Here is a 13882-nt window from a genome sequence, read left to right on the forward strand (position 1 = left end):
TTCAAAAAAAGTTGTATTCTGTGTGGCTTGCCTTCCTAACTGATTTTTAGCTTGTGTACCTCTTCAAAAACTGCTAGTCTGGGAGTGAATCCATGGTGGTACCTTTCCTAACCTCCTATCCCCCAGATGTGTTCAACAACAACTTCCAGAATTCTTGGCTGCTGGCCATGTTGGCTGAGGCTGATGGGAGTTGAAGTCCACAACATCTGGAGGGCATCCTACTGGGGAAGCCTGCTGCAAAGAAAAGAGAGGTGAGAAGCGGAAGAGTTGCAATATCACATAGGCTGAAGAAAAACCTGTGGGAAATGTTCCACTTGCCAATAAAGGGGAAAAAACACAGAGGGTGGTTATGTTCCATCTTGTTTAGCAAGGTCATTTAGTGGTTATGGTGATGAAATGAAGACTGCAGAGTCTCCCTATCTCATTCGCAGCTTTGTTGGAGCCTTCCTGTATTACAGGAATGCCGTTTATGGCTTCTTCAAAGCAAATAAGGGCATCCCAACACCAGTTCGCAACATACGTAACACTGACTTTTACCGCAGAGTTATGTCAAAGCCAAATGATAATGATGAAGTTCCAGTGTATTGGAGGAAACATTTTGTGAGAAAGGGTGTGACAGGGGACTTTAATAGAGAAGTCCCCTGGGGTAATAATACATATGGATATATTTGTGTCTCCAGTCACCTTCTGTTGTTTCCAAACCAATTCTGCCTACATAAGCAATGAACTTGTTATCTGTGTATCCTGATTTTCCCATAGGTGCCCTATTCCCTCTCACCATAATTTTATCATTTAATTTTTATATCATGCAATAGCTGAAGTTTTCTTATCTATTTAATTTCTGTACCACCATTGCTACCCATTTACTGGGCTGAAGGTTTAGATGTCAAATCTGCTGACTTTCTCTTTGACCCCTATTCATAGTGACAAATCCCTCTGTTTCCCCCTCAGAAATATTTTTGCAATCCTTACCTTGCATGGGTCAATAAGTTATGAATGGATAAAATACAAATTTTGAAGGGGGAAAATGTCATGAAGGAAAGGGTTGATTGGAAGAGAGAACAAATAGAAACAAATGACAGGTCTGGAAGAGGGCACATGTATAGGCCCAGATATGGTCTGAGTGCATGAAATGGAGTGAGTGATTTTTTGTATAGTCTTTCCTCTTGTCATCTACTACTACTTCTTCCCCTTTTCTTTTTGATCAAGAAGATCAAGGGGAGAACTGAAAAGGTATGGTGCAACCTCGTGAACAAGGTGGATTTGATTTAAATCAGCTTGATTTGAATCAATGACATGCCATGCCTAACATGTGCATTTGGACATGCACATGGTAGGCATGCCATGAGTGGAGCCAGTTGGAACCAGAGGACAGACTAGATGGTCCGGGAGACCCCTTCTGACTTGCTCTGTTTCTATGTTTCTATCACAATTTAAATCACTAGTCAGTAAGAGAGGTCTTGTGCATCTCCCTCTTGGTTGTGAGTCACTGAAAATCTGGCTGATATGTTGTCAAGGCAGTATGCATTAGCTGTTAGGTGGTGATTTGTAGGGATCGCACAATGCTTCAACTTTACAAACTTCATGACAGAGTCCACTGATTCCAGCAGGGTTTTCGTGCTTGCTGGCTCAGCTGCAGGTTGAGCCTTGGTTGGTTGAGGCTCAGAGTTGAAGTCACCTTATTGAAGCCCCACAGTTAGTTATCACAGCAAGAGACTTGTGCCTCCTTGGCTGGCTTGTCTGCTCAGAGGAGAAGTACCTCAGGCTTTTTCAGGCCTTCTGCAAGTCACAAAATAAAGAGCTGCATGCAGCTCGCAAGTCTCGGTTTGGCTACGCTTGTGATAGATCATTTTATCATTGTATTTTCCCCACTGATGCCAGCAAAAGAAGATTAAATGATTTCCAGGATCATTTTCCATTTTTAATTTCCCTCAGAATATTCTGATGCAAGTATACTGTCCCACTACTTTACCTTGTGGCCAAAAAAACAAAAATACCAGCATGTTTTGGATTAAAGTTCCTCCTGCCAGTAACTAAGCCTTAAGAGAGGCATGTCAACTATTTAGAATGCAAAAAAGTGTGACAGTTGGGAAGTCACAAAAGTGTTGGTAGCTGGGGGAAAGGCGGGGGTAGGGGCAGGGGGCATAGTCATCAGTGAAGCTGGGAGGACTGGACTGAACCCAAGGCAAGCTAGATTTGGCTTTCAAGTTTGAGGTTCTACATTCCTGTGCTTAAGGTGTGACTCATCACGCAGATGACATAATACCTCAGTGGGGAGACTCCTGAAACATTCATCAGCACGTCACAGCTTTGCCCAGATCATCTTCCTGTAAATGGATCTGTGCCATGCCTCTTCAGTTGCTGGTGTTTCTCAACCTTCCTTGCATGGACTGTGATCCATTGGAAATGCATTCCATGCAAGCCGCACCAAACCTAATGGGAGTTGCGCAAGAATGCTAGAGTTGAATCCAAAGTCTACCTTCCTTCTGTGGTTGGAACAGCTCTAATCGCATAAAGTGTGCTTGCCTAATTGTTGGAAATATAGTTTCCTCCTTTCCCTTGGTACCACAGCTCTCCCCATTTAGCAGGATCCCCCAAGCCCTCAGATGGGATCAGGGGTAGGGAAGTCTGCCTTTCCCAGTGCAGTTGCATGTCTCTAACCACTCCTCAATGCAGTTCATTTCACTTCAGTGGGGTTTATTCAGGCAATGTTTCTGCTGTGGAATGTTGTGAATATTACACAGTAAAAAGGTAAAGGTTTCCCCTTGACATTAAGTCCAGTCATGCCTGACTCTAGGGGGCGGTGCTCATCTCTGTTTCCTAGCCAAGGGAGCCAGCGTTTGTCCCCAGACAGTCTCCGTGGTCATGTGGCCGGCATGACTAAACACCGAAGTGCACGGAACGCTGTTACCTGCCCACCGAAGTGGTACCTTTTTACCTACTTGCATTTGCACGCTTTCGAACTGCAAGGTTGGCAGGAGCTGGGATGGAGCAACGGGAACTCACTCCGTTGTGCAGATTCGAACCGGAGACCTTTTGATCAACCAGCCCAGCAGCACAGCAGTTTAAATCACTGCGCCACCTGCAGTCCCTTTACACAGTGGTGTGATGGAAAAATTGGAGTGTAAGTGCTCATCATCACAGTCTCTGCAGACTTAACCTCCAAGGGAGTCCAAACATGCAGGCAGCAGTTTTCATCTCAATTCAGAAACAGATCTTTTGTAAAGTTAATGGGTTTTACTTGTCCTTTCATGCAACAGGAATAGCTTGCAAGAATATGTTGTTGCTGGGAGAATCCCCCCGCCCACCTCTGCTGCCACCTACTGTAAAGATTGTAGGGAAGCCCAGAGAGAAAAGGAAATGGTGGGGTGGCAGATGTAACCATTGTGCCTGCTAATTGGAAAGTCCCGGTGCTTTGACCCTGAGAGCCCCGGCTCCACTGCAGCAAGGCTATTGCAGCTATGCAGGCAAGGCTATTACCTGACCACATGGCAAGACACACAGGCAAAAGGCTTACAAGGGAGTCAGTTGCACACTGTACTTGTTTACCACGTTGTGAGTAAATAGTTATATCAGTCTTTGTGAGTAAATAGTTAATTAATTTGTAAATTAATTAAAGAAGACCAAAAATAAAGGCCGGTGGCCGTGTGCACTCTACTGCTTTGCCATCAGAGATTCATGCCAGTAAATTAGTAGAAAACCATGGAGATCTAAGCCCTAGATGTCTACAAACTGCATAAAGTGGATGATAAGAGTCTGCCATGGAGATAATACTTTCTAATCTGGTGCTATGGGAAAAGACAGAAGAAAAAAAGTTGCAAACTCTTGACTCCAGGCTGTTTAGTGTTATTTTCTACCAGCCAGACTTGCCCTTTTATTTTCCTTGTGGTATTCGTCATCTCTCTGAATGACAGAGCAAAGTAACAAATATGCACTTCCCATGAACAGGCATGGCAGGGGCAGAGGTTGAATGAAAGCCCATTGCAAAACCTTCCTGTTTATCACTTCCTACTGTGTGTGTGTCTGACTGTGTGCAATTGAAAGCTGCTAAAATGTAGCAACCATATCCCTACTGGTAATGCAGTTGCATGGTTCCCCCCAACTACTAGGCCTCCTAACCAAATTCAGCCATGATGTTTATTCTTTGAGGTAAATCTAGCCCCCCTATCCCCACCCCAAGACGTGAATAATATTCTTCTATATTATTCAGCATGTAAAGCTGTGAGAACAATGGTCTGTGTTTCTGGCTGTCAGCCACACCAGGGAGGTCATTTTCTCCTCGCCAATTAGCGGAGGGATGGCATCCTTAAAAGGAACAAATACACATACTCGGGCTGAGGTGTCCAGCCGCCTCAGTTCTTATTCTGGATTTCCTGAGTGAACTGCAGGGCCCCCAAAATCTTTGAATGCTGCATGTAGGGCTTCCATTCAGGCCTCTTTTACTGGAATATTGAAAGGGCTTTGGCAAAATTCCCTTGTTTTTCTCATATACAATAAGTCTATTTTCCCCCCTCTTTCCCCTTAGGGAACAAAACATGCCAGCGTCCTTGAGAAAACTTCAGCAAATGGCTGTTTATCTGGGAGTTGTATCTACTGGGGGAAGTGCTCTGATGTATTACTTCATCCAAAGTAAGTTCTCTCTCAGTTAACAACTGCATGTCTACTAGGCCGAGGTGGCAGAATTTTACAATGGTGGAAAGAGCTGTATCATTTTGGACTGCAGGTGGAAGATCACATCTGTATCAAAAGCTGTTTAGCCATCCAGTGTTAAAAGCTCTTTATAGATAGAATACCAACATAGGAAGTAAATAGTTGAGGTGCTAGTTTTCTGCTTGCAAGGATTTTTTTTTACCATGGAGAAGCATTCAGAAGTGAGCACTATGGGCCACTCTTCTGTTCCTTTCTTCACCTTCCTCCTTTGCACTGTTCACCACTAAGCCCTTTGCAGACTCCGATAAAAATCAATGCAGGAGTCAGCTCTGACCTTCTGGCCTTTGAAAAATGTTCCATTTATATACGTTGTGGAAAAATGGCCTGGTGTAGTATGGCTCCCTTGCACCTATCTCCATGTTAAAACTACACCTTAAATCTGAGTCTCTGAGATGCCATGGTTTCCCCTAACCATAATGCTTATTTACTTGATGTTTAAATTTTTCCCTAGGATTGCAGAATTCCAGTTCTTTTGGTACAGAGTTTTAAATTTGCTGGTGTGGAATACAGGAACCCTCACTGTGATGCTAAATCAGAGGTCATTTTCAAAAATCCCCCAGTCATTTTTGAAACATAATTTCATTTCAGAGATGTTTAAACATCCTCAACCTAGCTTGTTTGTGTAGGTTTTCAGAAAAAGCATGCACTCTGCTTTCCGTTTTGGATAGATTTATAAAACTAGTGTTTAAAATATAGAAGCTGGTTCCCACAGAGATAGTGAAGTATTCTCTATCAAAATAGGTCCTTCCTATGATTACTTGCTTTCATTAGCCTAGTGGGAGAAGAAGGGCTGTTAGTTTGCCAAGACGTCATACAGAACAATCAACTTGGTCTTTACCGCTTCTAAACATTACTGAAACTTCTGCTCCAGCATGATATTGATAGCTTCACAATGTCCTGTTTGGTATTTTTATTGCAAGCCAAGTGGGCCTCTATTTACAACAGTGTAACAACAGTACAGACAGTCAGAATGATGCACTGTCAAACTGAAGCTGAAGTAGCAATACCCCCACAAACTGATAAGGTTTAATTGCTTGGCAAACCTATTGCTGGAGCTTGGGGCAGCTTATGTTAAAAACATGAGACACAATCCAGCGGTGCTGTCTGCATTCAAAAGCCAAGTACTCCCAAACAAGCCCCAGGGTGTGAGGGGAACAGAGATGGTGCTGATTTCAAGGAAGCAGCTGACACCCTTGAATGTTGCCCAAGTTTTATAATTGGCTGGGTAAGAGTGAGCAAATTGTGATTAACTCTAGGAAGGACGGGGCGGGTGTTGCTAGTCAATAGAAAGCCTAACTTGATGGGGATTCAACCTGTTCTGAATGAGATCATAAGACTGCTCCTGGAACTTAAACTGTTGTTCAATCTTCGGGCTGTAATGGGGGCCAGGGGCTTGTTTACACATCTACATCCAGTGCACTGGTTGCAGACTTTTCACCGTCATTCCAATCTGGTGGCTGTTATTCACGCCTTGGTTACAAAAACGTTAGACTATTGCAGTGCTCCCTGTATGGGGTTATCCTTGAAGAGTATCCAAAAGCACCATTTGGAGCAAATGTGGCAGCTTCACCAGCATAGGGGGATGGTCATCTCAGGTTCCCCACTGGCTTTGGATAATGCAGTCTAGCTCCCAATGCCAATGACTTACCCAGAATTGATGATCAGGAACTTAATGCCTGCAGATCTATTTTAAACAGGACCTATAAATTTGGCATAATTATCAATTATTACTTATTCTATGTGTATCTCTCCCTTTTCCTGTAAGGAAAGCAGTGAACATCCTCCTCCACATTTATTCCCACATTGACCCTGTGAGATAGGTTAGGATGAGAGTTGGTGACTGGTCCAAAGCCACCCAGTGAGCCTCATGGTCAGGTGGGAACAAGAACATGTTTCTCCTGTGTTCCAGTCCAGAATTTCATGATGCTACACTGGATGTAATAAAGCCCCTCTTTGGTTACGGGAAAACATGGTTGACTTATACAGAAAATTGCTGTAGGAAATCTGCAGAGGTGAAGGCAAAAACAGGAGGGCTATGATCTTTCTACCTTCTTGGCTCTGGCTGCTATCAGAACAATTGGCACCATTCTGATCAGATTAATATTTAACAGTGTTCCTTTCTCATATTATTTGCTTACGCTGGATAACTTCCAAAATGGTAAGGGTTTGTTGTTGTTTCCTTTTTGGCTCAGAGAGTTTTGCCAGAACACAATACTATCAGGAGGCGCTTGAGCAGCTTCAGAAAGACCCGGCAGCCCTGGAGGCACTTGGTGCACCACCTCTCAAAGTACATTTCATCAGACTGATGGACAAGAACAATCGTGTGGATGTGACAAAAGCGCAGGTAACAGCCAGACGGAGCAAGACTCAGCTGATGGTGGAGGAGAGGAAATGAAGGGAAGAGATAATTCTAGCTAACTGGAAGACTGAATTAGAGCTTGGCCAGACATAAGCATTTCAAAATGGCACATCCAATCCATTATGCCAGCATAAAATGACATAATGCTACTTTTTAGGAGGGTACGATCCCTGAAGCCTTTAGGACACCACAGGCTGGCTTGCATGATTGCTACAGCCCAAGTGCATACCAACAGCCATTTTCAATACTCAAGCCATGATGGGTGGCATGGCCTATTATGTTCTCCAAATCCATGCAGTATTGGCATGGTTAAATGGTCACAGCTTGTAGGTTAGGATTCTGGATGGTTTGTCAACCATGTCAGCAACCAAACTTCACCAGTTTTGGAGGACACAATTAGCCATGGTGATTGCCTGACATGGTTTGGATTGCCAAAATGGACACCAGCAAACACTGCAAGCTATTACAGGTTAACTTCTACCACAACACAGCATGTCTTATGTATGTATGTATGTATGTATGTATGTATGTATGTATTTAAAGCTTTTGTATCCCTTCCAACTACTAGTTTCTTGGGACGGTTTTACAATAAAAGCAACACAAACAAAATGGAGCACAGCATCCTATACTTCAGTACAATAAAGCCCACATTAAAACCTATTAAACATTCAAATAATGGGAAAATAAAAAGGGTTTTGCCTGGAGCCAAAAAGATTAAAGCATTGGTGCCAGGTGAACCTCTCTGGGGAGCATATTTCACAATTGGGGTGCCACCGCAGAGAAGGCCCTTCTCCGGGTAGCCACCCTCCTAATCTCCTTTAAGAAGGGCTCCCAGAGAAGGACCATAAAGTCTTAATATCAAAAATTGGAGTAAACATAGAAAAGATCACTAACAGAGGCATAGTGCCAAAATGAGACTTAACAGGATGAAATAAACAAGGTGCTAACAATATACAGAAGAACCATTAAAGATGTCATTAAAGGATGACACACTCCTTCAAAGAACCTGCGGTATTAGAAAGTGAAGTGAATGCTGCTCTGAAAGCACTTGAAAGAAATAAAGCCCCCAGAGTAGATCAGGTACCAGTACAACTATTCCAAACTACAGAGAATGAATCAGTCCAAATCCCATCAAGAATATGCCAACAAATCTGGAAGCAAAACAGTGGCCTATAGATTGGAATACCCTATATACATTCCAGTCCCCAGGAAAGGAGATGCTAAAGAGTGCAGCAACTATAGGACCATTGCATTAATTTCCCATGCAAGCAAAGAGATGCTCAGGGTATTGCAATGTTCACTCTGTATGGAGCAAGAAATGCCTGATGTTCAAGCTGGATTCTGAAAAGGAAGAGGAACGTGAGATCATATTGCAAGTACACATTAGCTACTGTGATGCATGAGAGGATTTCAGAGGAAGAAGCTTTATAGACTACAAAGTCTTTGAGTTTGTGGATCATGAGTAAGTATGGATGGTCCTGCAAGTGGGTATGTCTCACCACCTGGTTGTCCTGAAGCTTGATCTACATTGGGGACAGGAAGCTTTTAGAACAGAATATGGGGAAACAAATGCTTTTTATAGGCAAAGGCATCTGACAAGCACATATTTTATCTCCTTATCTGTTCAACCTGTATGCAGAATGTATAAGGAAAGCTAGATTAGAATCCCAGGAAGAAGGCGTGAAAATTGGAGGAAGACACATCAATAAATTTAAGATATGCTTAAGATACCATATTACTTGACAGAAAGCAGCAATGAATTGAAACATCTGATGAAAGTGAAAGAGGAAAGTGCAAAAATAGCTGCAGCTGAACTTTATAAGAACAAAAATAGTGACCACAGAAGAATTATCCAACTTGAGTATCAACAATGAAGAAATTGGAATTGTGAAAGATTTTAAATATCATAGCTCAGTCATCATTTCAAAGGTAAAATGCAGCCAAAATATTAGACAGTGACTGAGACATGGAAGAGCAACAATGAAGTAACTAGGGAGGAAAAGGCATTAAACTAGAGACCAAGGCCAACATCATCCACACTTTTGTCTTCACAATCATAGTGTATGGGCATGAAAGCCGGACAGCATTGGTCTAGATGGGCTACCCCAGTATGCTTATCTGCTAATCTGGTTTTAATTGAATTGGGTATATTTGGTGGTAGATGGAAGTAAGCTACAAAACAGAAAAAGGTCATTATCTTGATTGAGATAATGACTTAATAGGCTTCTGATTTTACTGGATCTGAGAACCTGAGAAATGGCTTACACAGGTCTAGTTGGTTCTGGTGCAAATAACATTGCTCCAGTTTAGAGGAGTAAAAGGAGTGGGGCCAGTTATGCGATTCCATTGCACATGAGCATTGCTTTCCAGGCAGTGGAATGAGTGCATGATACGTTATTGCCAGACCCATTTTGTTGCACACTACGAAACTTTGGATCGTGTAGGATGACGCTAAGGGAAGCTAAGTAACATGCAAATAGGCCTTTTATCATATTTCAAATTTTCATTAAGAAAGACTCTATGTCTCAGCCATTAAACTTCCTCACAAGGTTGAACCTTGTGGAACAAGATTTGTAGCAACTGATTCCCAGAGATGGAGAGCTAACTTAGATTGAAACATGCATCTGTAGTAAAGGCTTACTTGACCTAATAAGGCATATTTTCTGTCTGTTGAAAGGACTCATAGGGCAACACGGCTATGAAGATCATACAAACACTGGACTTGCATGATGAGAGAATGAAAAGAAGCTGCAGTGGTCCATGTCCATGGTAGTCATGCACCATCTCATTTCACACCTCATTGCTTTTGCCTGGCATGGGCTGTCATGTCATCCAAACACAGAAGGTGAGTGATGAGGATGGTGTCTAAACCACCCCACAACCCATGGCTTATTCTACATACCCCACAACCACTTGTACTACCCATCCTTGCATGGTTTGGAAGGCATGGCAACCAGTGCCCCGCAAAGGTAACTCTGGAAATGAGGCACTCTGTTGTCTTTCCCTGACTGCAAACTCAGGGAATGATGATCTGGGATATCAAGACATTGGATATATTTTTGGTGTGCTCCAAGTTGTAAGACTGTTCCATTCAAAACAAATTTAACTTTTGTATTTGCAGCTAAAGATACCAGTGTCTGGATCAAAGTCAGGTGGTTATCTTCATGTGACTGCAGAAAAAGACTTCTCCCTCAAAAGGTGTGTATTAAAAAGAAGACAGTTTGAAAAAAAGGTGTTCAGCCCTGTCATTCAGCATCAAATTTGCAGTCTTTGGGAGATGGGTATGTGCATGAAGTATGGACTAAATCACTTGACACAAAAGGTAACTTGGTTGATTCTAACTTGCATCATTTCTTGTGCAGAGTAGCTCAGGTTGAATTCTTTCCAATTTGCTCCCATTGCAAAGCTGCTACTGAGATTAAATGCAAAACTGACTGTTATTGGGCTCAGTTCACACATGAAACAGGGCTTGGATGCTGAAGCACACAATACAGCCATTCATGAAGTATATTCCTGTTGTCTCATATATATGCAATTGCATTGCCAGCAGCCATTCATATGACCTGCAGACATAAACTAAGCTAAAGTTTCAGCTGATTTATACCAGTGCATCATATGACTGGTGAGCACTGATTGTGTGTAAGCAAAAAAAATAAGTTGTTAGTAGTATCTAACTAATAAGGGTGCTTGCTCCTAGGTACTTATAAGTATATACATAGGTAAATTAAATACATATGTAAATTTGATCTAAAGGGATTTGACTGTGGTTCACATTTGCTTTTATTTGTATTGGCTTGGTAATTTTATTGTATTGATTTATTGTTTTATGGTTATAATCTTGTTTTAATTTGTTGTTTTAATCTTGTAAGCTGTCCTGAGACACGATAGTGAAGGACAGCATATAAATGTTTTAAATAAATAAATCTTTTAAGAGCGTCTAATGGTGATGCTATAGAGATTAAGAAATCTAAGGGCACAGTCCTGTCCACCACCCAAATTAAATGTAAGTCTCTGAAGTTGCAAATTTAACTGCATCTTTGCTACTGCTGTACCTCACACCCTGCATTTTGGGGGGAAGTACTGTAGAAGGTGAGGGTAAGAAACTAGGATGCCATATCGCATAAAGTGCTGGCCCTAACCTCTCCCCACCAGCATACCTCTTGCCTTACTCTCAAAAGTAATTTACTCTCAGTTTTATTTTCTGGAGCGGAAACATGACAGTTCAGGCTGACCAGCTGAGATAAACTTATAATAATAAATAAATGGTTCACACCTAATAGGACCTTTCAGGCTTTTGAAAGACTTTATGATGTCTTGGAAAACACATCATCTACTAAAGTTATTTCAGGTTATAACCATAATTATATTTGATCTCTATTTTTATCTTTCAAAATGTCTAAGTTATGACTTTTTTTTGTCTCAGCTGGCACCTGCAGGAAGTCACACTGCAGCTCCTCAACAGCCACAGTATTCCAGTGCCCCTCTCTTCTGGGAAGAATGCTATTGGACAAGAGGTGTAACAATCAGGATGCATGTTGATAGTTATTACTTGAATTTCTTTATATTGCACGAACAATGCAATGTACAGTCTCAAAACAAGCAATGCTTATATATTCTGGGTGGTTGCATCTTACTTCACCTCACTCTAGTAAACAAAGTGTCAGAAACATCAGAAGGTGCACAAACAGTATTGGATGAGGCAAAGGAGTGAATTTTGGGGCTGTATTTTCGTACTTCTTCCTTCCTTCCTTCCATGAATTCAAGACTGCTTGGAAATGTCTTCAGGCAGTCTCCCATCAGGAATCTTAGGAAGTCTGAGCTACTTTGTTTCAACACTAGAACTCCATATGGGAAGCTTCTGTAACAGTTCCGTTACAATGCCTCCTGTATGTGTTACCTCAGGAGTAGGTTCCATTGGGGGCAATTAATGCAAGTGCACAAATTTTCCTCCCTTCACTTCACAGCCATAAAATTTCCTCCCTTCACTTCACAGCCATTTCTGCTCCCCCACCCCCCGACAGGAAACCATATACTACAGCAGTGAGTGGGCCAAAAAGAGTGCATGCCCGTATGTAGGGGGAGTTACTAAAGACTCATTGATTTTTGCTGGAGTTAAAGTATGTATTGTCGATTGTCCTCTATGCTTTGCATCTGTATTATAGCCAATGTCTGTTTTGTATCATTACATTTAGATGTTCTTTTGCGCTAGAATGAGTCTGCTAAGGACACTTCAAGTTGCTCAAGAAAGATTATTATGTCCTCCAAGTATACTGTAATTTTGCAGGAACATACTGGAGATGATCAAAAATGCTAAATGGGATAAAAGAGAGTTCTCAGAAAGTTGAAAGTTACGTAGTTTTATTTCAAGAAGTAGCCTTAAACAGTTCAGCCCTGAATAACCTATGTTGGCTGATTTCAGGGTATCTATATTTATAGAAGTGCCTCTATGTAACTCTGGAAAAGATAGCATGCAAGGGAAATGCTACAGCTGAAGTGCAGAAGACAGCATGGGCATTTGTGAAACTATGAAGGGCTGGACTGAGATCTGCCCCCACCCCTTGCTCCCAGTACTTAAGTTCAATATCCCTGCTTTAATCAGTGGTACTACCCAAATTGCTTCAGGAAGTGGCTTAGGTATTAAAGCAAACAATAAGGGAAAACATGGGAACTAATTATGTTCTTTCTTTCTAATTTTCGTCATAATTATCCCTACCAACTATATTGACTGTACAGGTTTATGTTTGTAAATTTCTCTTGCTAATTTTATATTGTTAATATAATTTTTGGGCTTATGTCTTCAGTATGATCTTAAAATTAAATAAAATCGTTTCCCTGGTTAACCTCACTTTGAGAAGAATCAGATGGACAACCATAGCAGTACCGCAAAGAATTAGGCTTATACAGTGAATAGCTAGAAGAAAAGGATCTGAGCACAGAAGCAGTCTTCCGCATCAATAGCATTTACTAATCATGGACATGGTTCTAATGTAGAGCACAGATGCTATTTATTTATACTGCTTTGCTTTTCAAGGTTGCCAAGTTTGAATATACTTTTAAATACACATCCCTCTCCACCTTTAGACAGCTCATGGAGCTGAAATGAATTTGAAACCAATGCAAATTTTAAATTGTTGAGGTTTCTTCTCAATCTGTCAAAGATATGAAGCAAGAAAAGATCAAAAGTTTTTTTTTATAAATGTGAATCTATTTATTAATCACCTTAAAATTAAAATATATTCCTGACAAACTGTGAAAAAGCAAGATGTTATACACATACTCCAGAGGACTAGTTATTGCTTTCATTCTTACTGTTGTATGAAAAACATTGTGGAAAGTAATGGTAAGTGAATATTTTATCACAGGCATTCTTCAACTTCGATTGCTTTCTTTACAGCAGCGTTATTACTTGACCTAGGAGCTACTTAAGCCTAACTGTGGCAAAATCATTTCTAGTCATGAAAAGGCAGTAAAATGTAGTATGTATATTCTGCCTAATAGTCAGCTTTTCTAAATATGACAATGGAAGTATAGTAGGCTGAATTTTTAACTGCTAAAGCCAGACCAGTAAGTTGAACTCTGCTAATTTAAGGCAGCAGTGCACTTTTATAAACTGAGCTCCCCTTTCACATTGGTTTGTCAACAAAAGAAAGTGGTGTGTCAAATCCACCATATTAAAGAAAATTCTTCCTTGTTATATATTATACACATTACACGAAGCAGATTGACTTACAGCAATTATAATCCTCCACAGTAGTTCTAAATCAGTCTGACTGAGTTCAGTTGAACTTCATGGAAACTACTGAGGAACAAATA

At 41.2% G+C, this 13882-nt stretch overlaps 1 protein-coding gene across 1 annotated transcript in view; it reads left to right on the top strand.

The window, feature by feature from the left end:
- The window catches only part of LOC123035620 (cytochrome c oxidase assembly factor 1 homolog), an 88750-nt gene extending 75048 nt beyond the window's left edge, over nt 1–13702 (top strand). The window contains exons 2-5 of the mRNA XM_044454021.1: nt 4526–4629; nt 6903–7054; nt 10191–10267; nt 11493–13702. Coding sequence (XP_044309956.1) covers nt 4536–4629; nt 6903–7054; nt 10191–10267; nt 11493–11589 — 420 coding nt within the window. The 5' untranslated portion in view covers nt 4526–4535 and the 3' untranslated portion in view covers nt 11590–13702. The remainder of the gene's footprint in view (nt 1–4525; nt 4630–6902; nt 7055–10190; nt 10268–11492) is intronic.
- Nucleotides 13703–13882: the final 180 nt, after the last annotated feature.

The sequence above is a fragment of the Varanus komodoensis genome, unplaced genomic scaffold (assembly GCF_004798865.1).
Source record: "Varanus komodoensis strain SLA01 unplaced genomic scaffold, ASM479886v1 scaffold10, whole genome shotgun sequence".
Classification (NCBI taxonomy): Eukaryota; Metazoa; Chordata; class Lepidosauria; order Squamata; family Varanidae; genus Varanus; species Varanus komodoensis.